This window comes from Dama dama, chromosome 21 (genome assembly GCF_033118175.1).
Source record: "Dama dama isolate Ldn47 chromosome 21, ASM3311817v1, whole genome shotgun sequence".
Classification (NCBI taxonomy): domain Eukaryota; kingdom Metazoa; phylum Chordata; class Mammalia; order Artiodactyla; family Cervidae; genus Dama; species Dama dama.
Genome location: NC_083701.1, coordinates 2,187,817 through 2,213,354, shown reverse-complemented (window position 1 = coordinate 2,213,354; position 25,538 = coordinate 2,187,817). Strand labels below are relative to the sequence as shown.

General features: G+C 62.7%; 3 protein-coding genes across 8 annotated transcripts; 1 reads left to right on the top strand and 2 right to left on the bottom strand.

The window, feature by feature from the left end:
* Window positions 1-834: 834 nt before the first annotated feature.
* Window positions 835-13,520, bottom strand: EEF1D (eukaryotic translation elongation factor 1 delta). 6 transcript variants are annotated; one of them, XM_061123047.1, is made up of 8 exons: window positions 13,373-13,520; window positions 5,194-5,314; window positions 5,024-5,095; window positions 1,943-2,042; window positions 1,721-1,821; window positions 1,351-1,569; window positions 1,041-1,235; window positions 835-926 (listed from the first exon to the last, which is right to left on the bottom strand). In XM_061123047.1, the coding sequence occupies exons 2-8, from the start codon at window positions 5,308-5,310 to the stop codon at window positions 888-890; spliced, it is 843 nt and encodes a 280-aa protein (XP_060979030.1). In that variant the 5' UTR covers window positions 5,311-5,314; window positions 13,373-13,520; the 3' UTR covers window positions 835-887. The 6 variants fall into 6 exon arrangements, with proteins under 6 accessions (XP_060979030.1, XP_060979027.1, XP_060979025.1 ...); XM_061123044.1 differs by lacking the exon at window positions 13,373-13,520 and adding an exon at window positions 13,308-13,328; XM_061123042.1 differs by lacking the exon at window positions 13,373-13,520 and adding an exon at window positions 7,016-8,097.
* Window positions 13,521-13,808: 288 nt separating this feature from the next.
* TIGD5 (tigger transposable element derived 5) lies at window positions 13,809-18,203 on the top strand. Its single transcript, XM_061123040.1, has one exon. It carries the CDS (start codon window positions 13,879-13,881, stop codon window positions 15,802-15,804), a length of 1,926 nt encoding a protein of 641 aa, XP_060979023.1. The 5' UTR covers window positions 13,809-13,878; the 3' UTR covers window positions 15,805-18,203.
* A 305-nt stretch (window positions 18,204-18,508) lies between these two features.
* On the bottom strand, window positions 18,509-24,204 carry PYCR3 (pyrroline-5-carboxylate reductase 3). Its single transcript, XM_061123041.1, has 6 exons — window positions 24,089-24,204; window positions 20,774-20,838; window positions 20,209-20,388; window positions 19,791-20,003; window positions 19,403-19,495; window positions 18,509-19,239 (listed from the first exon to the last, which is right to left on the bottom strand). Exons 1-6 carry the CDS (start codon window positions 24,183-24,185, stop codon window positions 19,057-19,059), a joined length of 831 nt encoding a protein of 276 aa, XP_060979024.1. The 5' UTR covers window positions 24,186-24,204; the 3' UTR covers window positions 18,509-19,056.
* Window positions 24,205-25,538: the final 1,334 nt, after the last annotated feature.

Here is a 25,538-nt window from a genome sequence, read left to right as displayed (position 1 = left end):
AAGGTAAAAGAGGGCAATGCGAACTCCACACCCCCGGGCAGCTCTGGGCCACCACCACACCGCAGCAAGGCCACACTGTCCTAGAAGAAACGTGGTGCCAACCCAAGTAAGGGGACTTCTTGTCCACCAGCTGGCATGGAAGGCTCTCCAGTCCTGCACGCTAAGCCCCACGGGAATCCTAAGGGGCCTTGGAGGCCCCAACAACTCTCTTTCTCACCAGTCACACCAGATCCAGGGAGGAAACACTCGTGACACAATCCTGCCCAGACCAGAGGCTGAGGGGGGCACAGGCGGGCCAGGGGCACAGCTCCATGGGGTAGTGTGTCCTGGGGTCTGTCAGGGGCCCAGGTCTCTCTCCAGTGGGTGTGTGTGTGCGCCAGGTGGGGTGATGGGTGCCCTTCCAGGGCTGGAGGGAGAGGGGCAGGGCTAAAGGAAAAAACCCCACCTCCTTCCTAGACATAGATGCGCACAGGCTTTCCCACAGGTGACTATCTATATAGTCTCAAGGGCATGGTCAGGACGGCCACTGGGACCTCTTCCCTGGATGGTTCCAGGCTGGCACTTTCGTACCCATGGGGATAACTCAAAAAGAGGAGGCGGAGTGGAGATGGTGGGGGACTAGGTACCCCCCGCTCCCCAGTGGAGGAGACAATGCACGCTGTTAGGGCTCGACCTGGGCATGGCCGTGCAACTGAGAGCTAAGCGAGGAGGGGATGGGGTGGGCAGGCAGAGGGGTGCCCGCACGGCCACACCAGGGACCCAGGCCAAGGGCACTCACTCCCTGGATGTGCCCACCCACAGGGCCCAGACTAGGACACACAGGAGCCAGAGGGCTGGAATCTATCTGTCTTTATTGGCTGCAAGGCTGCACAGGCTCAGGCCAGGGCTCAGATCTTGTTGAAAGCAGCAATGTCGACACTCTGCACCTGCAGACAGGGAGGCTGGTGGTCACACGGGGCCTTGCTTCCCAAAGTCCCACGCGCCTGCCCAGGGGTTCACGTGGGACATCCCTGCACCTCCGAGCGTGCCCCCTCACTCACGTGCTCCTCAAACTTGGTGATCTCCTCTTCCAGCTGGTCTGTCCCCACCTTGTCGTCCTCCACCACACACTGGATCTGCAGCTTGCGGATGCCGTAGCCCACAGGCACCAGCTTGGAGCTCCCCCAGACCAACCCGTCCAGCTGGACGGAGCGCACACAGGCCTCCAATTGGGCCATATCCGTCTCGTCATCCCACTGAGGTGAGAGGGAAGGGGCACAGGCTGAGTTTACACCTGCCTTGCCCAGTGCTGACCCCTCCAGAACCCCAGGCATGGGGAGGGGAGGGGAAGGTCGGAGGTGAGCCACTCACAGGCTTCACGTCCAGTAGGATGGAGGACTTGGCCACCAGGGCAGGCTTCTTGGCCTTCTTCTCTGCGTACTGCCGCAGCCTCTCCTCACGCAGCCTGGCAGCCTCCTTGTCCTCCTCCTCGTCGCTACCGAACAGGTCAATGTCGTCATCCTCATCGTCCTCCATGGCGGTGGCCGCCTTCCTGCTGGGTGGCTCCACTTGGCGCATGGGAGACACGTGCTGCCGTGGTGGGGGGAGCGGGTGTGGAGGCTGAGACCCACACAGGCAGGACCCCAGGCCCCTGCCCCTCACTGCTGCCTGGGCCGGCCTGCAGAGGGCCCCCAGCTCCTCAGCACCAGGCCGGGGGTCCCTGGTGGGGGTGGGCCCTCACCTGGGTCTGTGGAGCGGTGGCCCGGTGGGCAGGCGAGCTCTTCTCCAGGGCACTCAGCCGTGCCTCCAGCTTGGAGACAGCTTGCTGCAGATCCTGCACCACTGTGGGGGTACAGGGATGCTGGTCGGACAGCAGGGCCCAGGACGGGACACCCCCACATCAGGCCCAGGGTGGGACACCCCTACCCCCCCACCCCCCACCCCCATCAGCCCAGGGCCTCACCCCCTCGCAGGCTCTGGTTCTCTACTTCCAGGCTGGCAATCCGGGTGACCAGCTCACTGTGGTCTCCACTGGGCCCGCTGGAGGCCCCGGGGCCTGCACTCTGCAAGGCAGGAGTAAAGGCAGGGCTCACACCCTTGCCTGCCCCTCGGGGTCCCCCATTCACAGCTGTGCTAAAGCAGAGCCCCGAGCTCAGCCTGCGGGGGGAGCCCTGTGAGCACCAGGCTGAGGGAGCACCACAGCCGGGTGGGAACCCAGCCCAGGAAGCCAGGGGCTCGGGCGGCCCCGAAACGGAGGCAGCGCTGAGCTGAGCCTCAGCTGCCGTTGCATGTGGGACAGCGGGAGGAGGCCAAGGACTCACAGTTCCAGGAGCGGCCAGACCCAGGGCAGGGGGACTAGGCAGTACAGCCTTGAGCTAGAAACAGGAGGACAGCAGGGGAGGACCCGCCGGGGGCAGAAGGATGAGCACCCGGAGCAGGAGCGGCAGCCTGGCCCTGCCTCCCTGGGCCACACGGCTGCCCGCCTTGGAAAGCTCCGGTCCAGCCTCCAGCCTGCTCCGCTCCTCTCTGAGGAGGATCCGTCGTCTGCCCCAGGCGGCACTGCCCAGGGAGCTCACCCACATGGCGCCACAGCTCGAGCCCGAGCTACACGCCAGGAGCCGGCATGTGGTCACGTGCACCCTGCACCCAGTGGAATGGCTCCCAGGACAGGCGCCCAGCCCTTTCAGACAGCTGCTGCCCGCCTCCAGCATCCAGTCACGAGAAAGACCTGGGGCCTTGGGCCTGCCCACCAAGCACCATTTGGAAAGCACGTGGCTGCTCCGTGCCCTGCACACTCCCAGACCGCTACTGGGGTGAAGGTCTCCAGAGGCTGACCAACGCTGGCTCCCCATCCCAGGACCAGCGGGTAGTGCTGGGCTGACACCATGTCTCGCAGGCCATCACTCCCACCACACAAAGCACCCAGCAGAGCCGGCCAGTGGTGCTGGGTGACGGGAAGGGGCAGCGACCAGCCCCCGGACGCCCCCTCCCTTCATGTCAGCCAGGAACCCACCCCAACCACCCCCAGCTTCCTACTCTGGTCAGTGGGTGGCCGCCCCGCCCCCCACGGCTGACCACCCTGGCCACATCTCTGCCTCTGGCTCGCAGCTCAACTCGCGCTGCAATTCCCACTAGGAGGGTCCGCGGGTCCCCTGGCTAAGGGATGAGATCCAGAACCACCTGCTTCTCGGAAGCCCACCCCCCTCCAGGGCTCCACCAGCCTCAGGCTCCCCCACAGCCAGGCCAGGCCTGCCCTCCTGGAGGATCCGCACCCACAAAGCGGATCAAACAGGTCCCGGAGCCTTGAGGTGGCTGCAGCCTCAAACCTTTGCCCTTCTATGCCTGCCACCCAGCCCCAGGGACCTCCGGACACAGCCCCGACAACACTGACGGGCCCCCAGGTCACAGGTTACGGACAAGGCCCCACCTGCCGCACAGCCACAAGGACACCAGCAGCTCAGCCCATGGCCTCCAGGCCCCGGGCCTAGCCTCCCACCCTGACTCTGCGGAGGAAGCCGAGGGCTCAGGGCGGGGGCCGTTCCACGACCGCAGGGTGCGGGCGGTGCCACCCGAGGTTCTGCGCCCGGAAGCCCGCGTCCCTGCCTGCAGCCTGCCTGGCACCAGCAGCCCCAGGAACCTCTGGAGCCCCGGTGTGTGCTGAGCCCATCTGTCCCAACCCAAGCCCAGGGCTGGGCCGGCACCCTTCCCGGGCAGCTGAAGGCCCCACCACAGGGCCTCAGGGTGGGAGACACTGTCAAGAGTGGGGTCCTCACAGGGGTAATCAGCTGCAACGGGGTCATGATAGGGGTCCCAACCCAGTGACTGGTGTCCTTGGCAGCGGAGATTTGTTCACAGAAAGAAGATGGAAAGACACAGGAAAAAGACAGCCGCCAACATGCCAAGGCCTCTCCTTCTGAGAACCTCAGAAGGAGCCCACCCCATCCACACCTTCCGCTCCGAGTCTGACCATCCAGGTTGTCAAAACAAGTTTGTGTTGTTTCGGTCACCTGGTGTGTGATGCTTTGTCATTACAGAGCCAGCTCAAAGTCCCCTGACCCTGTGGAAAGGTGACCCCAGGGCAGAGGGTCTGTGGAGCTGGATGGGCAAGCTACCCTAGATTAACCTGCAGGGCCTGGTGTTGTCACAAAGTGCCCCATCAGGGAGAGGCAGGAGAGAGAAAGAAACGAGATGGAAATGGGTGTCATAGTCCCGACACCGCTGGCTGGAAGCCACAGGCCAAGGCATGTGGACAGCTTCTCAAGGCTGGAAAAGGCAGGAAGGTGGGTTCTCTCCTGGAGTCTCCAGAAGCACAGCTCTGTGGACACTGAGCCCGAGGCTGGACACTACCCTGCGGCCCTGGGCGGGCGAACAGCAGGGCTGCCATCCCCAAGGGCCATGCCCCAGTCAGGCCAGGGACAGAGCTGGACGGGGCTGTGCTCCCCTCCTGACCTCAGGTGGGCCGGGAGGCCACGCTGGGCTGCAGGCCCCTCTCTGGGCCTGCGATCAAGATGGTAGCTTCATGCCCTGTGAAGCTCCAACACTTCAGCCACCTGATGCAAAGAGGCCACCTGACTCATTAGAAAGACCCTCACGCTGGGAAAGATTGAAGGCGGGAGGAGAAGGGACGACAGAGGATGAGATGGTTGGATGGCATCACTGACTCAGTGGACATGAGCTCGAGCAAACTCTGGGAGTTGGTGAAGGACAGGGAGGCCTGGCATGCTGCAGTCCATGGGGTCGCAAAGCGGACACGACTGAGCGCCTGAACGACCATGACGACATGGTGACCCACCCCTCTGGGGACAGCCACACTGACGGGGGCGGAGGAAGGAGGGCAGGCGCCAGCACGCAGGCCCGGGGTGACAGGAGCCACCGCCGCAAGGCAGGCAGTGCCAGGTGACCACCAGCTTGGTGAGGCCACGGGAGGGAGGGCGCCCTCTCCTGCAGTGCGGTGGACAGCCCTGCACGCCTCACCCCAAGGTGCCCCGAAGGCCATGCTGGGGGAAATGCCAGACAGGCCGCCTGGCGTGAGGGCAGTACTCACTCCAGCCAGAGACTTCTGGATGTTTTCTCTGGCTCTCGCAATGTCACGGAGGATCACACTGGCGCCATTCTCCTGCAGATGGTGCAGAGAGAACCTGTCTGTTTTTTCAATTAAAATTAAAAAAGAAAAAAAGCCTCAGCTACCCCGAGGCCAAGTGCAGCAGCCCCTACCTGGCGTGAGGAGCCAGCCATGGGCCCGTTCATCTGCTCGTAGAACTTCCTTTCTGCATCGTCATATTTGAACTTGTCAAACCAGATCTTCTCATGCACGAGGAAGTTTGTGGCCATTTTTCTGTTGAAGAGAAGAGAGAGACTAAGACCCGCCAGGAGGAGAGGCTGCCCGCACCAAGGCCCCAGGACCTGCCCACACACGCACCCTCCCGACGGCCTGGACCCCGAGGGAGCGGGGCAAGCTGCCCAGTCCTGGGTGGCAACGGCTCCAGGTCCCAGAACAGGGCACCAGAGATTCTCAGCATGGGCTACAATGAGCCTGGGACCCCCCCCAACCCCAAGCCCACTGTATGGACCCCCTTCAGGGCTAAGGCCAGTGGTCTCCAGGCCAGTCCCCAAGATGAGCAACTCTCAAAGCATGGCCAGGGACCTCTGGGGGTCACCAAGGTCGTTCCTTTCCCCACCACATATCTGTTCAAGGCTGGATTGGTCAGACAATACACACCCACACACTGAATGCATAGCAGGTTTAGGAATCCAGCTGTCTCCTATTAAGCCAGACACAAGATTTGCAAAAATACAAAATAAGGCCACCCCACTTCACTGAATATTTGTTACAGAAAAACTATTCCTCACATAAATGTTAGTAATGTGTAACAAGCTTATTATACCGCATTTAACTGCTACGGTGGGAAAACCAATAGAGAAAACAATCGCTCTCTAACACCTCGAGTGTGAGTCTGGCTGCTCCAGGTGTGTCTGTGAGCCAGATCCAGCCACATTCAAGGCTGCAGCCGGCAGCTTTTCCACCACTCGGCAGGGCAGGGGAGCCGCTAGACCTGGGCCACAGCCCAAACGACACAAGCAAAGTCCACTGCTCAGGGCTGCCCATCCCTCAGCCAGTGCAACAGAACAGGATCCGATCGAACTCTTTGCTGCAGATCCCCGGCCACCATTGGACCTCAGTGACGAGAGAGGAGGGACCCTGAGACCCCCCCACCCCTCCCCCAAGAGGCACCGTGAAGACTGTTTAGTCCCACACCTCACCTCCGACCTTCTGGGGAACATCTGACCACAACAGACCCCACACCAAGGCCAAGACCCTATCAAAGCAGCATGTCCACGCCCTCTGAGGGGGCAGAGGGGCTCCTGCCAGAGTCTGGGGTCCAGGGAGCGCCCCACACGCCCGCTGGCCCTCTCCCTAATGCTGTGCCTCCAGGCTGCCTGCGGTCCACCCGTCTCTGCCCACCTGCCTGAGCCCCGCAGGATAGCAGACCCCTTCTTCAGACAGGCCCTGGCCCCCAGAGATCAGCTGGCACTGCACAAAATCACTCTGGGGCCAGACCCCTGGATCCACAGGCAGGAGGCAAGCTGGCCTGGTCCAGTGGGTGTCTTTCAGACTCAGGTGGAGCACCAGAGACACCCACCTCATCTCAGGTGGGTTCAGATGAGGGCACAGGGGAGACGGCAGGAGGGGTGGGGTGCCGGGCCCAGTGGGGCTCAGAGACCAGGACCCGCCATCGCACACCCCAGCCCCCACCCGTGACTGTCAGGGGGGACTTTGCAAGCTGCCCGGCCAGAGGGGAAACTCCACACAGGCCACATTTGGGCCCACTCCGACCCCATGGGAGTGATCAGGATGCAGGCCCAGGTGGAGCCCAGAGGCTGCAGTGCCCGGGGCAGAGCCCTATCCCTGGAGAGCTGCTGGGGTAGCCCACTCGGGGGGCTGGCAGTCTTGGGAGCAGCCCTGCCAGGGTGGGAGCAGGGAGGGGCGCATGCTGGCCTGGGAAGCCCAGGCACCCAGCCGGCACGCTTCTCCTACTTGGGTCTCAGGCTGGACACAGACGAGCCTGGCCGGGCACCGGGTCGGTGAGCCAGGGACGCAGCTTCGAGGCGCCAAGCCATGCGCAGGGCCTCAGCCGCGTGGTGGCGGCACTCCGCGCTGTCGTAGGTGGGCTTGCTGAGCCAGGGAGCCTCGGCGTCCTTGTGCAGGAAGTACAAGTAGGGCAGGGCACAGGCAGCCTCCCCGTTGGCCCGTCGCGGCCCAAGCCGCTTGCTTCCCGCGGCGTTGCGGCCCCGCCGGTCTCTGCGGCCCCGCCGGGCACCCTCTGCCTGGCCGGCTCGCTCCTGCAGGCGCACCTTCCCAGGCGGATGGCCGTCAAACAGGGCCTCGTAGAAGCCCCTCTCGGCTGCGTCGTAGCGGGGTTTCTCCAGCCACACCTCTCGCACCAGCGCCTGCAGGCTGCCCAGCGGTGGCTGGCCGTTGGCCGGTGGACCGGACTGGTGGAGAAGGCGCAGGTCGAGGGCAGCCGCCCGCTGGCCCGTGTCGGGAGCCCCCTGAGCACCGCTCCCCTCTGCGGCCAGCAGCAGGGCCTGAGACCACTCCACAAATGCCCGCTCAGCCTGGTCGAAGGACGACTTGTTGACCCAGATGCCCCAGGTCACGTGGTGGCAAGCCACCTGGCTCCCGTGGGTGCAGGGGTCCCCGGGGGCCAGGGTGGGACGCTGGGCTGCCTGGGCAGCCACATCGGCCAGCCTCTGGCGGTATGAGCTCTCTGCCTGGTCGAAGAGCGGCTTGTCCAGCCAGACGTGGTCGGCCGAGAGGCCCACAAGGGCCAGGTCCGCCTGGCTGAGCCAGCCCTTCGGGGAGCGCTTCCTCTTTTTCTGCAGTGGCTTCTTTCCGTCGAGGTTCTTCCCGGGCTCGCTCCTGCCGCCACTGTCCGCCTCGTCCTCCTGACCTGGCCCATTCATGGCCAGCGTCTCGGCCAGGAGCTGCTGGGTGGCGGCTCTCGCGGCCTCGTGCTCGTAGAACCTCCGCTCGGCTTCCCCATACTTCTGCTTGTCCTCCCAGACGGTCTCCAGGGCCCAGGCGGCCTTCCCGCTCCTCATCTTGCGTGCAGCGTTAAAAAGTAAGCACAAGAGGGCAGTTGCAACACGGCCCCTCCCAGTCGGCCCTCCCCGCTCAGCCTCCCGAATGGGGTGCCCTGGGTCAGCATGCACTGGGAGCTCGGGAGGCAGTCAACACGCGTGTGCAGGGCTGGGGGGGGGGGCACGTGTACATGTGTATCATCTTAACTGCAAAACTTATCTCATCCAACAAGTACCCAGGCTCTCTCCAAGAGGTCCAGAGAACACTTTCCAAACCTCTTTGGTTATAGAAACCTTTCCTGTGAACCCCAAGAATGGCCACCAGGTAAAACACAGGATACACTCAACTAATCTGACTTTGACGTTGACAGCAAATGATCTTGAGAATAAGTTTGTCCCATGAAACAGTTGAGACTCCCAGTCTCAACTGGGAAAAGTGACTTTACTGTTCATCTCAAATTTTAACTGGACGTCCTGTGCTTTCACTAGGCCTGGCCAACCCCCGAGGCACCAGGGCTTCTGTTCTAGGGAAATGACTTGGCGGTCTCAAGAGGACGGCCCCTCACAGCACACCCCGCCTGACCTGAGTCTCCCACCCGCATGGCCACACTGCCATCCTAAGCAGGGCCTGTTCCAAGGGGGAACTGGAGGGTCAGTGACAAGGGGCAGCCAGGAGCAGATGGTGAGAGCCCACCCCCATGGAGGCCAAATCTGGAAAGGGAATCACTTTCTAAAAGGGAAGGTACCCAGTGGCCCAGGCAGAACCTGATCACCCCGTCTCCAGAGCAGGAGGCAATCAGCCCCACCATGGGTGCACCTCGAGGGGCCACACAGGAACCTGAGTCCTGTCCCCGCACTTTAGCACCTTTTGGTTAAGGGGCTCCATCACCGGAACACTGGGAGGTGACCACGGGGCTCTGCACCTCCCGCGTGACCCCTAGACAAGCTTCTGCTACACCCTGATCCTGCTGCTGGCATGGGGTCCCCCGTTCTGCTCTGGGGCATCAGGTTCCACAAAGACTAGACCCCACCCAGGCAGCCCAGAATGCTAAAGCGCCCCCCACTGCCAGAAGCAGCCCCGCCCAGGAAGCCAGCCTGCTCTTGGGATGCACCAGGGGCCCCAAGCCCACACCAGACCAGCCAGTTCTAGAGTGGGGCTGGACTGGCCAAGGTCTCCATGCCCCTCAGACCCTGTGCTGGAAGCAGAGGCACCAGGCCAACTGGCCCAGGGGCTGGGCAGCTGCCCCCTAGGACGTCCCGTGTCCCCCTGCTGCTGCTGTGAGGTCTGTGGAGCCCCCACCCAGGATGAGGCCCCAGGGGGAGGCAGATTGATGGCACACCCTACCTGCCGTTCCCTGCAAGGTCTACAGCCTTTCCTAACACCATCCCCCCAACCAAAACCCGATTCCAATTACCCTGTGATGCACAGCCTAAGTCCCGATCTGCCCAGGACTTCAGAGAGACCCCTGTATTCTGAGGGGCAGGGGCCTCAGGCTTAGAGGGGTCCCTGGCCGTCCCCTCGAGCCTCCTGCTGGGCAACAGCAGCACTTACCGAGGCTAGGCTGACGGCAGAGGCAGTGATGGGGGGCAGGGCCGGGTGACCACGGGGCAGGGCCATTGTGACATCACCCACTGTCCCCATGGGCTGCGGGCCTACCAGGCGAGGCCTGTCTGCCCTCTGCCCACGCCCATAGACCCTCACACAGCAGCCTTGCCCACCAGGCTGAAGCTCTGCCTGAACCTAGCAGCCTAGACACGTGGCTCCTCACGCCAGGCCAGGCTCCGCTAGGAGCCCTCTGAGCCACTGCTCTGGGCAAGGGGGCCGTTTCTGAACATGCCTGAGAGCAGGGCTGGCCGGGGCGGTGGTGGCGCCCTGCCCTCCCACAGGTGGAGGAACGCAGGCTGATCCCTGCTCAGGGGTACCCCCCACTGCCGGGGCTGGGGCTGACTCGGCCCGGGACAGAGCAGAAGCTACCCCCCAGGCCCAGCCTCCACTTCAGATGAGGTCAGGCGCCCTGGAGGTGTCAGGATGCAGCAGGCACAGGGGCTGGGCTGTGGTGCCCAGGCGCCTGGGGCAGGAGGGTACTTACTTTCCCTTTGGTCTCCTAGGACAGCATGAAGAGAAAGCAGCAAGGTTAGAGGTGGTCTGACAGGGCGGCCCGAGCAGGCTGGGGGCCTTTGCTGAAGCTGCTTGGTGAGGCGGTGTGGAGGCACGTTTGGTGGAGGAGAAAGACAGCCAGAGCTCACCCCCAAATCCCTGTTCAGTTCAGTCGCTCAGTCGTGTCCGACTCTTTGCGACCTCATGGACTACAGCGCGCCAGGCCTCCCTGTCCATCACCAACTCCCGGAGTTTACCCAAACTCATGTCCATTGAGTCGGTTACGCCATCTAGCCACCTCATCCTCTGTCGTCCCCTTCTCCTCCCGCCTCCAACCCGCCCAAATCCCAGGGGGTGGCCAAGTCCACGCTCGAGGCAGCACCGCTCCATTGTCGCTCAAAATGGGCCGGAGCCCCTGCAGCACCAAGGCCCCAGCTGGGCTCTGCCCTGAGCCCACCTGGGCGTGAGCCAGCACCTCCAGCACCCCACTGTCCACGGGGAGCAGGGTGGGGATCCCCCACTCCACAGGGTCCAGGCCTCTGGACCAAGCGCAAGGTGACAAGGACCCCACTAAAGGATTCCACATGGGCACCCAGGCCCAGTGCCCATGCTGGACAGGGCCTCTCCCTCGGGGCCACTGTTGGGGCAGGGGCAAAAGGCCAGATGGGCAGGGTGCCACTGTCCCCACAGGCCTCTCAGGGACAAAAGGACAGATGGGGCGCCTGGTCCTGAATTCACAAGGGGCAGCATCCCAGGAGCCAAGGACCCGGCCAGCCCTGCCCCCCAGGGTCCTGCCATCCCCCCCCAGTTCATGCCACGCTGAGGCCAGCACTAGAGCGCCAGCATCAGGTCGGCGGCACACAGGGCGCACCAGGAACCTCAGGGGGCATGCAGCAAGGCTCCAGGAGGAGGAGGACTGCGCAGGACAGTCATCCCAGTGAGGCCGACCACACCGTGCAGGCCGGTTGGTGAAGCCGGTGTCGGGACAGGATGCTGGAGGGCGGGGTGCCAGGGTATCTCAGGACAGCCAGACCGCTGGCTCGCCTGCAGGGCCAAGGGCAGGCTGCTGACCACTGAGGCCAGTTGAGACCTCTTGCACAAGAGGGGCCACAAGGGCTGCCAGGCCCCGGGGTGAAGGCAGTGAAGCAGCTCACCCCTGCCTCCCAGCCCAGGCCCGGGGAGTGAGTACACCAGCTCTGCCCAGCGGACCGTCTCCAAAGCGGGGCCCAGGCTGGGGCTCCACGCAGCTGGGAGGGCGTTCCTGCAGTGACAGAGGGACCGGGCAGTGGCCCTGCCCAGAATACTCTGGCCTCAGGGTCCCGAAGGTGAGGACACCATGGTGGGGGGCCCACAAGTCCCTGGGGGAACGGAGGTTTCCAGGTAACCCAGGGCTCACACGGCCCCATCGCAGCCACAGAGAGGGGCTCCCAAGTGATCTACCTGGGGGTCAAAGCGCTACGCCCACCTTCCACAGGAAGTGGGAATCGGGGTGAGGTGTGTGCAGACAGGGCCCTCGGCTGGTGTGGCCTGACCGAGAGCTGCCGGACAGAGCACCCCGTGCGTACAGGGTCCAGGAGGGCGGGTGAGGGCAGCTATGCCCCGGGGCAAGTGCAGGGCCATGATGCCCCCTGCCCTTCCCCTAGGGGTGACCGCCACAGCCCCATGTTCCTCCTCAGATGCTTTCCCACCCGACTCCTGGACAGTTCACTCCTGCTCAGAAATGCCAACCTGCCTTGCAGGCAGGAAGGGGGGTGCCTGCACCCCAAGACTCAGGCCCTAGGCTGTGTCTGCCCATGGCACCCCAGTCCAGCCAGCGCCCCGTCCACACTGCAATGCCACAGCCATGGCGCTATTTCTGCCCCGTCTCTGGTGCCCCATCAATCCACCCTGGCCGCTGGGTCCTGCACCCCTCCCCCGGGGCGGCTCCAGCAGCGTGCACCCAGAACCCGTGACCCCTCACACAATTGGTGGGCTGGAGGAGGGGAGACACGTCCCGGGCCAGTAGGTGAGGGGCTGGGACTCCACGTCTCACTTTGACACCAGTCCTTCACACAAATGTCACAATGCTGTCCACGTTGAAATCACACATATCATCTTAAAACACGGGCACAGGGCCAGAGCTCACGCCAGCACTTCTTGCCTGCAGCCCCCGGAAACCTGACACCAGGGCACAAACACTGGAGATAAGCTGTGCTGAGCCCTGCAGCCTCACCCAGCTCCCCAGGACTGCAAGGGGCTCTGCCGGGGACCGTGCCACCCACCCAGTCTCCTGTGAAGCCCACAGCGGCCGCGCTCCAAGGTGAGGAGCTGGAGGGCACCCCCGGCCCTGGCCCAGGACTGACCGCCCCGCAGAGCTGGCCCAGAGCACCTGCTCCTTGGAGTCTGTGTGCCACCCCTTCTCAGCGGACACCTGCGTCTGGAGCTGGTGAGGAGGGTGGTCTCGGGAAGGACGCAGTCACCGTGAGCTCAGCCCACTTACCGGCTGAGGCTTCTCAGAGGAGCTGGGAGTGTCAGAACTGCTTCTGAGACAAGACCTGGGGCCTCCTCAGCCCCAGGCCCGCCAGGGTCAACTTGCCCTCCTGACAGACAAGGTCCACCCACACAAACGGCTTTCTTGCTCTCCGCGGCACTTTGCTCTGCAAACCTGAGGACGCCTCCATCGGGTCCCCATCCTACTTAGCTCCAGCACAAGCCTCTCCCTTCGTTCCAGCGACACTGCCCAACAACCCGGACCACCTTATCCAAACCTAGCTCCACCACCACCACTCTCAAGGAAGGCGGTGTTTGAGTCACCCAGCAATCACATCCTTACTCTTCCCCGCGTCCGTGAACTGTCCAGGTTCTGAGACGGCTTGACAGAGGTTGGGCCCGCGCCTGGACCCCAGGCCCAGAGCCGGCGTGCAGCAGTCAACTGCTCAACAAACGCGTACAAACGGGAAGCTACAGGCCCGGGCCACGGCTGGGCAAACATCCATGTCACCCACCGAGGCGGGGGGCAGAGCGGCCCCGGTATGCCCGCCGCCGCCCTCCCGCCCAGCCGCAGAAGTCCAGCGGGCACGTGGCCCGCGCGCCCCGCCCCTCCGCGCGGCCACCAGCCCGCAGTAGGCCCCGCGCCGCGGACTCCGCGGCACTGCAGCCCGGCCCCCACCTGCGCAGCGCGGGCCGCTCCTCCCCTGGGCCCAGGGGCCTGGCGGCGCGAGCCGCGGTACTCACACGCCAGCCAAGGACGCGGCGACCAACGAGCAGGGTTCGGCGGCGCGCGACGGCAGAGGAAAGGGAGGGCCACGCGGTCCGCGCACGGGAAGTGAAGCGGCGGGCTCTACCACAAGCCGGAGCGCGGGGGACGCGACCCGCGCGCACGCCCTACCGCGCGGCCCGGGCCCTCCGTGCGACGCTCCCCGCGGGAGCGAGGGCAGAAGCCAGTGGGAGACCCCCGCGGAGCTCGATCTTTCCGAGAGGAGGTGGAGCAAACCACTGGACACGGCGCCGGCCCCGGCCGTCCCCCTCCGCCGCAGCTCGGATGGACTCGGCGGGCGGGGGCCAGTGACGCGCGGCGCGGCGCGGGGATGGGGGCCCAGCGCGCCTGCGCGCGCCCGGGGCGAGACAAAGGGGAGGGCCCGGCCGGCCCCGCCCCCGGCGCCGGCCCAGCGCGGCCGGCCGGGAGGGCGTATGGCTCCGGCTCCAGCGGCCCCGCTGCCGTCGCGGTCGCCGCAGAAGCCATGTACCCTGCGGGACCCCCGGCCGTCCCGGCCCCTCGCCGCGGTCGCCGACCCCCGCCCGGACGCCCTATGCAACCGCCGCGGCCCCCCGCGCCCGCCCCGGTCCCCGCCGCGCGGCCGCCGCCCGCCGCTCCCGCGCCGCGGCCCCGCGTCGCTGTGAAGATGGCCTTCCGCAAGGCCTACTCCATCAAGGATAAGCTGCAAGCCATCGAGCGCGTCAAGGGCGGCGAGCGGCAGGCCAGCGTGTGCCGCGACTTCGGCGTGCCTGGCGGCACGCTGCGCGGCTGGCTTAAGGACGAACCCAAGCTGCGCTGGTTCCTGGAGCAGCTGGGTGGCGAGGTGGGCACGCAGCGCAAGAAGATGCGGCTGGCCAACGAGGAGGAGATCGACCGCGCCGTCTACTCGTGGTTCCTGGCGCTGCGCCAGCACGGCGTGCCACTGTCGGGGCCGCTCATCCAGGCGCAGGCCGAGGCCTTCGCGCGCCAGATCTACGGGCCCGAATGCACCTTCAAGGCCAGCCACGGCTGGTTCTGGCGCTGGCAGAAGCGCCACGGCATCTCCAGCCAGCGTATCTACGGCGATGCCGAACCCGCGGCCGCCGACCCCGCGCCTGGCCCGCCCGTCAAGCAGGAGCCCGCGCAGCCCACCCGCGCCGGGCCCCTGCCCGACCTCGCCGCTAGTACCCTGGCCCCCGCAGAGGGCGGCTACGGCGACGAACAGATCTACAACGCCAACGTCACGGGCCTCTACTGGAAGCTGCTCCCGGAGCAGGCTGCGCCCGTGGGCGCGGGGAGCTGCGGCCGCCGCTGGCGGGGCGACCGGGTGACGGTCCTGCTGGCCGCTAACCTGACCGGCAGCCACAAGCTGAAGCCGCTGGTCATCGGGCAGCTGCCAGACCCACCAAGCCTGCGCCACCACAACCAGGACAAGTTCCCCGCCTCCTACCGCTACAGCCCCGACGCCTGGCTCAGCCGCCCGCTGCTGCGCTGCTGGTTCTTCGAGGAGTTCGTCCCGGGTGTCAGGCGCTACCTGCGCCGCAGCTGCTTGCAGCAGAAGGCCGTGCTGCTGGTGGCCCACCCTCCCTGCCCCAGTTCTGGGGCCAGGATGCCCGCCCTGGAGGAGAGCGAGGAGACCCGCAGGAGGTACCGGCCCGAGCCCATCGGTCCCCCGGAGGAGCTGCAGACCCCCGACGGGGCCGTGCGGGTGCTGTTCCTGTGCAGGGGCAGCGGCCGGGTGCACATACCCGCCCCCCTGGAGCAGGGGGTGGTGGTCGCGTTTAAGCAGCTGTACAAGCGGGAGCTGCTGCGGCTGGCCGTGTCCTGCGCTGGGGGGTCCCCGCTGGACTTCATGCGCAGCTTCATGCTCAAGGACATGCTCTACCTGGCCGGCCTCTCCTGGGACCTGGTGCAGGCCGGCAGCATTGAGCGCTGCTGGCTGCTGAGCTTGCGGGCTGCCTTCGAGCCCCGGCCGGTGGAGGAGCGCGCTGGGCAGCCTGCTGGCCAGGCGGAGGAGGCCGCGGAGCGCAGCAGGGTGCTCAGCGACCTCACGCACCTGGCAGCCCTGGCTTACAAACGCCTGGCTCCTGAGGAGGTGGCCGAGTGGCTGCACCTGGACGATGATGGGGGGCTGCCCGACAGTGGCAGAGAGGACTGGGGCCCCAGCCGGCCTCCTGTGCTGGTCCCCGGGGGCCCCCTGCTCCCTGCCAGCCTACCCTCAGCGGTGGCAGGAGGAGCAGAGGAGGAGGAGGCCGTCCCCACCGCTGGGGAGGCCGTTCGGGGTCTGGAGACAGCGCTGCGGTGGCTGGAGACCCAGGACCCCCGGGAGGTGGGGCCGCAGAAGCTGGTGCAGCTGCGCTCGCTCATCAGCACGGCCCGGAGGCTGGGGGGCATCGGGCCCTCATCCACGGTTCCCGACGACGGGCTGTGACCAAGCCCGCCCCGGCAGCCCCCAGTGGCCTTTCTCCTGAGGCATGTGGAGGGGGGAAAGACAGAGATCCCATCTTGCCTTGCCTTCCCTGGAGTGGCCCACCCCCAAAGCTCAGGGGTTGACAGGGATCCCAGCCTGGCCCGAGAGAGCCCTGTTGGTGAAGGGCCGGCCCTTCCACTGGCACCCTATCTGGTGCTGGGTTAGCTGGAAGAGAGGCCGTGGCCACCCCTCCTCCCCGGGCAGGCCCACACGTGGCTCGGCAAGGTGCCCTCCCACGCGGACCTGGCATACGCCACAGCGCTTAGCAGAGAGCAGGTAGCCGTGTTCTCTCTGGCCCCTGTGGGGCTGCCCCAGCCACGTTCCTGTCCCCCCAGCCCCCCGGGGCCCAGCACTTGCCCTGGACAAGGGCCCGGCATCCGGTCCCCATGGACCACAGCCCTGTGGTCGTCCCAGTGGGAAGCACACCACTGGTCTTTGGTTTGGCACATTAACTCTGTTTTTTCCAGGTACTCTTCAGGCAGATGCTCGGGGGGCTGGGAAAGAAGGATGGGGCTTTGAGTTTCTGGGTGCAGCCAAGGTTCTTGTGTTTATCATCTTTAAGGAAATGCTATTCTAAACAGCTTTCATTCTGTAGGGTTGACGAGCACTAGACCTGGGCCCCTGCCCCACACCCCAGCAGCCTCAGGGCCCGGAGCCATGCTCTCTTCTCGGAGCAGCCCTGTGGCACCGCCAGCCACGCCAGGACAACCCTCAGTGCCTTAGCTCCCCTCCCAGGCTGCCCGGCTCCCGGCACTGCCAGGGGTGTAGCCGAGGAGCCACTTCCCACAGGCCGTGAATTAGGCTTCTGGGTGGCATGGCTTGAAAGGAGGTGGCGAGGGCTCCGTGTGACCCTCCAGCTCCCACACTGTTTTGCTGCTCCACTCAGCTCTAGATTCAGGACCCTGTTGGGGGCCTGAGGCTGAGACACCCAGGTCTCCCAGGGGCTGCCCGGCAGAGACGCCCAGAGCCCTGAGGAGGGCTGGATTTGAGGTGCTGCTGCCTGCCTCGGTGCTCTGCCCTCCTCTTCACCTGCCCCTGCCTCCTGGTGCTCCTGGGCTATGGAGGCCGCACCCAGGTGATGTGTTTCTGGGAGGGAAGGGCCATGCATGGTGGCAGGGCCACGGGGGTGCCCCCGGAGCAAAGATGTCAGCTCTTCCTTGGAACCACCTCTAATCAAAACACCCACACATGTACGTGTATGTGTCAGATCTGAAAGCTGATCGATGGTGCGGAGGATTCCAGGCGAGAAGGGAGGCATGGCCACCAGCCCCGGCTAAAGCCTCCACCTCACCTGCTGCCCTCACTCCGCTAGCAGCTGTGGCAGGCCTGCACCTGGCCTGCGCCTCTGGCCTCAGGATGTCTTGCATGTCACACCGTCAGGGGCCCAGGCGAGAGTGCCTGTTCACCATAGCCCACCTGCGGGGCCTCTGTCCTGCAGGTCCCTGCGAGGGAGTGGACTTGGAGCCCGGGTGGGCGCCGGGCCAGAGTAGTCTCTGGTGGCATCCTCGGTGCCACCCCTCTCGCCAGGTTCCCGGTCTCACCTTTGATCCTCTGTCCCCGGGGTCTGGGCAGGGGGGCTGCGGTTGATGTTGAGAACTGGGTGTTGGGACAGAGCCTCCTGCCTCACCCCCTGTGGGGCACTGAGGCTGCACCCCAGAAGGCAGCTCTGGCCAGTGCCCGGCCCCAGATGGCAGTGCAGGAATGAGGCACAGCACAGGCTGGTCTGGGCCTTGAAGAGCCAGGGCCCTGTCGAGGGTGGGGCTGGGGACACCTCACGTGAGGGCCTCTGAAGTCCTCCTCCCTAGAGTGCAGGCCCAGCTCCTGGAGCTCAGCTCTGTGAACCGTGGGGAGAACAGCTGAAGTGCCTTGCTGTGGTTACCGCTGGGCCCGAGGCATCTCAGCTGCCAGGCTCTCCACTCCTGTTCACCATCATCTGTTGAACCCTTAAGGCAGCGAGGGTCACGAATTCCAAGCCAGCAGCCCCCAGGCAGGACCTCAGGGCTGGCCTGGCAGAATCAGCAGCGGGCAGAAAGTGTCACCCATGACTTCTGCTGATACCAGCCCACCAGGGGGGTCGGGAGAGTGAACCCACCCGTGTGAGGCCAGCCTTGCCCGAGGGGCCACACACTGGGGAACAAGCCCCCAGGTGACAGTGGACCACGGATGGAGCCCTGGAGCCTGCGGTGAGGAAGGGGCCTTGCCAGTGCGGGGATTGGCCCTGAGCCTGTGGGCCCGAGAGCAGGTCAGGATCTCGGGGGCAGGGGGGCTGGAGTGGGCTCTGAGGTGCTTACTCTGTCAAGGGGCCCTTTCACAGCTAGCCTCACTTTATAATAAAGGCTGAACATGCCCACTTCACACAAGCTCTGTCCCAGTCTTACTTTTGTAACTGCACCCAGTGCATAGCTCCAGAACACCATCTGAGAAGCAGGGAGGAACAGCAGTGGGCCCACAGATGCCTCACGCAGACTGGCCACCTCAGGGTAGGGCCCCAGCTTGGGCCCAGGGACTTTGCTGGCTGACGCATTGCTGAGGGGGGTGATGGGAGATAGAGGGGAGCCCCGTCTGTACCACCCACTTGAGTCTGAGCCCAGGGCCTTGCTGATGGGACCCCAGGCACTGGGATTTGGTTTTATCCACCTCCAGTGAAACATTGATCGCTCCATGCTATAGGACAGCATCTTTATTTCCATTTTAAAGGTTAAAAAAAAAAAAATAGGTGAAGAAATGGACTCAGCCTCTAACTAGTAGAAGGGCCGGGGTCAGACAAGCAGTCCCTGGCTGAGGGCCAGCAGGACACTGGTGGCTGGAACTCGGGGAGGGCTTGAGGCCGGGCAGCAGAGTGGGGGTGGCCAGTGGGTGCGTCAGCCCTGTTCACAGACGCCTGGCAGGTGGCAGGAAGGGGCTCCAGCACTTGGGCCTGCGTGGGATGGGGCAGTCCCCCAACAAAGGTCCCACGTTTCTGGCTTTCCAGGCCTGTTGGTCCCTTCACGGACATGTTGAGAACCAAATCCGGTAGTCAGAGGCCAGGCCACAGGACCCTCCGGGGCTCCTGACCCAGGGAAGGGTCATCAGGGCCAGCTCTCCCTGCCCTTGCCAGGAGCTTAGGATCCAGGGAGGGGCCACACCCTGCTGTGTTCCCTGCGGGCCAGGGCCCCTCCTCCCTGCAGGACAGAGGGGACCCGAGCCACCACAGGGTAGAGGTGTGGCCCGCACCTACTTCCTGCTGAGCTCCCTGGCCCGGCAGGTGGCGGCCTCCACGGCGCTCATGGCTGCGGCCCGCAGCCCACCCTGCTCCAGCGCATGGAGCCCGTAGATGGTGGTGCCGCCTGGCGTGCACACGTCAGTCCGCAGCTGAGCCGGGTGTTGCCCCTTCTGCAGAAGCACCTTGGCTGTCCCCTGGAGAGAGGTGTTGGGGTGACTTGGGGGGAGGGGCGGTGCTGGCAGCCTGTCTGCAGCTCATCCCCCCCCAGCACCCTGTCTCAACTCAGGCCAGCTGGCCGCCTCCCCATGCTGACCCTCCCCTTCTACACACTCCCCGGGCCGTGCAGCAGGGTCTCACCAGCAGGGTCTGGACAGCGATGCGGTGGGCCAGGCCACTGGGCATGCCCATTTTGACAGCACCTTCAGCCAAGGCCTCAGAGAAGGCACACACCTGTAGCAGTGGGGAGGGGGCGGGAGTCAAAGCTAGCCCTCCCTGGGACTCAGCACCCAGCCTGGAGAAGGCTGGGAACCTTCAGAACAAGGCCCAGGGCACCAGCCACCAGAGCCAAGGCCGGAGCCCAGAGGGGTCTGCCAAGGGGCCGGCCTCAAAGGCCCAGGAAGGCACTGATGTGGGGTGGGCACACACGGGCAGCTGAGGAACAAGCGTGGATCCCTGGGGGCAGGGGCTGTTGGGGGGGCTTGGGAAGGTCCCACTTTGCAGAGGGAGGGCTGCCCACCATACTCACAAAGGCTACGCCGCTGCCGCTGAGGCCGGTGTGGATGTCCACCTGGGCCTCGGGCACCTCCTCGCACTGCCCGCAGGCCTCCAGCAGGGACCGCAGGAGCTGGGCCTCGTAGGTCCCAGCATGGCGGCCCCGTGCCATCACCATGGCACCCTCCTGGACGATGCAGGGCAGGTTGGGTGAGACCCTGAGCACCCGAGCCTTCGGGGGCAGCAGCTGCCAGAGAGAGGCTGTGGTCAGTGAGGCCTGTGCCAGCCAGCGGAAAAACTCTGCTCCCCAACCCACCCATGCTGGCTTCTGGAAGGGCCGGGCCCCAGCTGCAGCCGGTCTGGGATGGCCGGGTTGGGAAGTCGAGTCTGGTCAGCAGAACCCAGCCTGAGGTCAGCGTCTCAGCCCCACCGCGCCCTCAAGGGCCACTCACCTCCTCCAGGGTGCTCAGGGACACCCCAGCAGCCACGGACACCAAGATGTGCTCCGCAGTGACGGCAGGAGCCACCTCCACCAGCACGGTGGGCAGGATGTGGGGCTTGGTGGCGAAGAAGACGAGGGGGCAGCTGTGCAGCACCTCCGGGTTGGAGTGGGTGGTCTGGCAGCCCATGGCCTGCAGCGGGGACGCCAGGGCCAGTCTGTCAGCAGGCGTCCTCCAGACCGCAGCCCCCCTGCCAGCCCCCACGGCGGATGGCTCTACTCCCGGCGGCCAGACCACCCGTCCCTGCTCGGGACCTGACCTCAGGTGGGCCCTGACGGCAGCACAGCCTCAAGCCCTCTGAGCCGGTGAGTGCCCATGACGTTCCTGCCCACCCAGCACGCACACCCCTTTACCCCACCCTGGCCCTCCACGACCCTGATGTTCCTTCTGGCCTTTGACCTCCCCTTCCCCAGCCCAGGCCATCTCAAAACTTTAGCCAAGTAAGCAGCGCTTCCCTGGCCCCAAGGAGCGTCTAAGGGACAGGAGCCAAGAGCCACCTGGGAACTGCCCGGCTCACCTGGAAACGGCAGAGGTTCCTGTCGGAGGGTGCGCTGGCCAGCACGTGCTCAGGTTCCACTTTTCCTGGAGGGAAAGACAAAGAAGAGCGGGGGTGTCAGTGAGGAAGGCGGGGCGGTGGAGCGAGCCTGCCGGGTCTGCAAGTCTCTGAGGCTCAGCCACACCTGGGCCATCCTGAGCCTCTCCAAGAAGCCAGGAGCTCAGCAGGGCAGTTCCACGCGGCTGGGACCAGACCAGACCACCAGCCTCACTTGATTCTACCCGGCAGTCACTGCTGCCTACCTGCTGCCGAGTCCAGACACGTTGCTGGACACAGGGACCAGGAGTTCGCCTTGTCTTGTGAGGACATGGATCCCAGGGACTGCTGCTACTGGGAATAGGAAGGCTGGGGAGGGGGCATGGTGGGTACGGAGGCCCGGGAAGGGAGGGTGCGGGATGAGGGTGAACCCTAGGAAGAGGGTGTGTCTGTGCTGGGACATCCAAGCAGAGAATGCCTGTTTGGCAGAATCCTCTACAGATCAGATTTCTACAAGGTCTAACAAGAAGGCAGAAATGCACCCCACAACTTGGACAGATGGTGGCAGCCACTATGTGTTGCCTGCACTGTGTCAACATGAACTCCATGTAGCTGGGGGTAGCAATTAACACTCCAAGTTTTACAAGTAAACACCTGAGGCTTGCAATAACCTGCTTTCTGATGATTTTCATCTCTCTAGACATTTCATCTCTCTAGACATTGACATACAGCTAAAGGCAAAAAGCTAGTCCATAATCACCACAAAACGATCCTAAATACTGTGGAGCACAATCAGGACACCACCACCATTCCTGCTGTAGTTCAGTTCAGTCGCTCAGTCGCGTCCGATTCTTTGCAACCCCATGGACTGCAGCAAGCCAGGCTTCCCTGTCCATCACCAACTCCCGGAGCTTGCTCAAACTCATGTCCATCGAGTCAATGATGCCATCCAACCATCTCATCCTCTGTTGTCCCCTTCTCCTCCTGCCTTCAATCTTTCCCAGCATCAGGGTCTTTTCCAAGGAAGTTCTTCGCATCAGGTGGCCAGAGTATTGGAGTTTCAGCTTCAGCATCAGTCCTTCCAATGAATATTCAGGACTGATTTCCTTTAGGATGGACTGGTTGGATCTCCTTGCAGTTCAAGGGACTCTCAAGAGTCTTCTCCAACACCACAGTTAGAAAGCATCAATTCTTCAATGCTCAGCTTTCTTTATAGTCCAACTCTCACATCCATACATGACTACTGGAAAAACCATAGCTTTGACTAGATCGACCTTTGTTGGCAAAGTAATGTCTGCTTTTTAATATGCTGTCAGGTTGGTCATAGCTTTCTTCCCAAAGAGCAACCATCTTTTAATTTCATGGCTGCAATCACCATCTGCATTGATTTTGGAGCCCAAGAAAATAAAGTCTGTCACTGTTTCCATTCTTTCCCCATCTTTTTGCCATGAAGTGATGGGACCGGATACCATGATCTTCTCAACCAATGATTTTGCCTGCCCCCAACACTGGCAGGGTTTGGAGACACTTTTGGCTCTCACAACTGGGGATGTTACTGACCTCTTGGGAGAAGCCACGGAAGGGAGCTAAACACCCTACAACGTGAAGGATGGAGGATGATCTGGCTCCAGATGTGCAGTGCCAGATACTAGGAGTGCCGCTGGCAAACAAATCAAAAGAAGAGACATAGGCTCAGAGCGGTCAGGCAACTCAACCGAGGCACGAGATCTCACTCTAAGCTAGGACTGTCCAAGAGAAACATCGCTCAACCCATACATGTCACGTTACAACTTCTAGTAGTCATATTAAACAATCAGGAAAAAAACAAGTTTAGTTATAATACACTTTATTTAACCTAAGGTAGCCAAAATGTTATCCTTCCAACAGGTAATCAATATTAAAAATTACTAAGATACATTACTTTTTGTTTGTGTGCTGAATCTTCCAAACTCGGCATATGTGTTATTTTATGCACTCACAGTGGAATACCAGAGCACCTGACCTGCCTCCTGAGAAATCTGTATGCAGGTGAAGAAGCAACAGTTAGAACTGAACATGGAACAACAGACTGGTTCCAAATCGGGAAAGGAGTACGTCAAGGCTGTATATTGTCACCCTGCTTATTTAAATTATATGCAGAGTACATCATGTGAAATGCCAGGCTAGATGAAGCACAAGCTGGAATCAAGATTACTGGGAGGAATATTAATAACCTCAGATATGCAGATGACACCACCTTTAGGGCAAAAAGCAAAAAACTAAAAAGTCTCTTGATGAAAGTGAAAGAGGAAAGTGAAAAACTTGGCTTAAAACTCAACATTCAGAAACTAAGATCATGGCACCTGGCCCCATTACATCATGGCAAATAGATGGAGAAACAGGGGAAACAGTGACAGACTTTATTTTCTTGGGCTCCAAAATCACTGCAGATGGTGATTGCAGCCATAAAATTAAAAGACACTTGCTCCTTGAAAGAAAAGCTATGACCAACCTAGACAGCATATTAAAAAGCAGAGACATTACTTTGCCAACAAAGGTCGATCTAGTAAAAACTATGGTTTTTCCAGTAGTCATGTATGGATGTGAGAGTTGGACTATAAAGAAAGCTGAGCATTGAAGAATTGATGCTTTCTAACTGTGGTGTTGGAGAAGACTCTTGAGAGTCCCTTGAACTGCAAGGAGATCCAACCAGTCCATCCTAAAGGAAATCAGAATATTCATTGGAAGGACTGATGCTGAAGCTGAAACTCCAATAATCTGGCCACTTGATGCGAAGGACTGACTCATTGGAAAAGACCCTGACGCTGGGAAAGATTGAAGGTGGGATAAGGAGACGACAGAGGATGACATGGTTGGATGGCATCACCGACTCGATGGACATGAGTTTGAGCAAGCTCCGGGAGTTGGTGATGGACAGGGAAGCCTGGCGTGCTGCGGTCCATGGGGTAGCAAAGAGTTGGACGCGACTAAACTGATGCACTCACAGCGCATCCCAATTCCGACCGCCTCACGGTTACCGTGTGGACGGCTGGCTCTGAGCCTCTCCACCACATCCCCTCCAGCCGCGCTCCCAGAGGAAACAGAGTCCGGAAAGGCAGAGTCCGCGAGCCGTCCTGTCCCACGCCCGCCGGTGAGCTCCACCCTGGGGCCCCTGCGCCTAGGGCGCCGCGCTGCTCTGGGATCCGCGGGGCAGGTGGGCACGGGACAGGTAAGCCCGCCCCTCTCACCTCAGGCCGGTCTCGGACGCCCGCTGGCCCCGAGCCTGAGGTCCCCACGCGCCCTACGCCCGTGGCGCCCTACCTGCTTGGATGAGGCCATGCGCGATGGCCTCCGCCATGCGGCCCGCGCCCACAAAGCCCACTCGCCTCCCGCCGGACTCCGCCGCCGCCGCCGCCATCACGCCGCCGCGCCGCGCCCCACCCCCGTCCTCAGCTACGCCAATAGGCTGCGGGGGCCTCACCTGCGCTCCTCCACTGGCTGCGGAGACCTCACGCTCCGCCCTCTCCCGGGGTTTCCGTGCGGTGCGTAATGCCGCGAGGGGCGGGGCGCGGCGCCGCGAGAAGCGTCCGGTCCATTGGCCGGTTGCGTACTTGGGTGCTCCACTGGTGTGTGAATTTCGCAAGTAGCAACTTGAGGGTCCATTTACAAGCGAAGGGTCGGAAAGGGTGGAGGCTCCTGTGGGATGGGGTCCCTCGCGGGGCCAATGGGAAAGCGCTGATGGACACCGGCCAGCTGAGCTTCCAGGAGGGGGCGACTGAGCAGATTCTGATGAAACTCCCGGCAGCCAGAATCCGGACTTCCGCTTATCAGTAGATAGCGAGTGGGACTCTGCCGGCCTCGGGCCGGTTTCTGGGTGGGAACAGCGCGCGCTGGTTCTGTTTGGAGCCTGTGAGCAGTCGGGTGTGGAGGACAGGGCTGCCTGGTCCCGGCTTGTGGTCAGCTTTCCCCCAAGTTGCAGTGGGTCCGAGTGACAGCATAAAATTGACGCAGCCAGTGAAACGTGGGAGCAGCGGTCTGCGGCTTTGCTGTTAAAGAAGCTCCTCAGGCCAGCCTGGGTTTTGGTTTCTGAGAGCCTCTCAGGGAGCTATGTAGGGAGGCAGGGGAGACCTGCCTGAGGTGTTCCCCAGGAGAGACCTGGCCTCTCTAGTTGGTCCTAAGGAAGAGAGTGTGTGGCTGAGGACAGGAAGCACCTTAGAGACTGAGAGGGGGAGGGTGGGTGTGGGGTGTGCTTGTGATTTTTTATTGACTTAGGAAAAATAAGCTTAGGCTGCAGTTTTTAAGATTGCATTTTAAAAAACATTTTGTTATTTTCTTTAAACTCTACTTTGGCACGTTCTAAATTCTTCAGCGGGCTTCCCAGGTGGCTCAGTGGAAAGAATCTTCCTGCAACACAGGAGACACAGGTTCAATCCCAGGGTTGGCAAGATACCCTGGAGGAGGAAATGGCAACCCACTCTGGTATTCTTGCCTGGGAAATCCCGTGGACAGAGGAGCCTCGTGGGCTCCATGGGGTCACAAAAAGAGTGAGACACAACAACTGGAAAGTTCTTCAACAGTGAGAGTCCCTCACTCACTCAATGCTGTCCCTTCAGTGAGAAGCCCCTGCTCTGGGGCTGGGAATGAAGGCCTCACAGCAGCAGAATGGACAGCCAAAGCCCTACCCTGCAGACCTGCCCCTCTATGATACACACACCCTGCAAGGGACAGTTCAGGACATGCAACCACTATTAGTGTCCTCCCAGGCACGTCC

Excerpts from the sequence above, each read along its gene's own strand:
- EEF1D (XM_061123042.1), bottom strand. The coding sequence starts at position 8,082 with ATGAGGAGCGGGAAGGCCGCCTGGGCCCTGGAGACCGTCTGGGAGGAC. Across the intron at positions 5,096-5,193 it reads TGGCTGGCTCCTCACGCCAG|GAGAATGGCGCCAGTGTGAT; the intron begins GTAGGGGCTGCT and ends CACCATCTGCAG. Across the intron at positions 1,570-1,720 it reads CCACCGCTCCACAGACCCAG|CACGTGTCTCCCATGCGCCA; the intron begins GTGAGGGCCCAC and ends CCACCACGGCAG.
- TIGD5 (XM_061123040.1), top strand. The coding sequence starts at position 13,879 with ATGTACCCTGCGGGACCCCCGGCCGTCCCGGCCCCTCGCCGCGGTCGC.
- PYCR3 (XM_061123041.1), bottom strand. The coding sequence starts at position 24,185 with ATGGCGGCGGCGGCGGCGGAGTCCGGCGGGAGGCGAGTGGGCTTTGTG. Across the intron at positions 20,839-24,088 it reads GCATGGCCTCATCCAAGCAG|GAAAAGTGGAACCTGAGCAC; the intron begins GTAGGGCGCCAC and ends CTTTCCCTCCAG. Across the intron at positions 20,004-20,208 it reads CCCTGAGCACCCTGGAGGAG|CTGCTGCCCCCGAAGGCTCG; the intron begins GTGAGTGGCCCT and ends TCTCTCTGGCAG.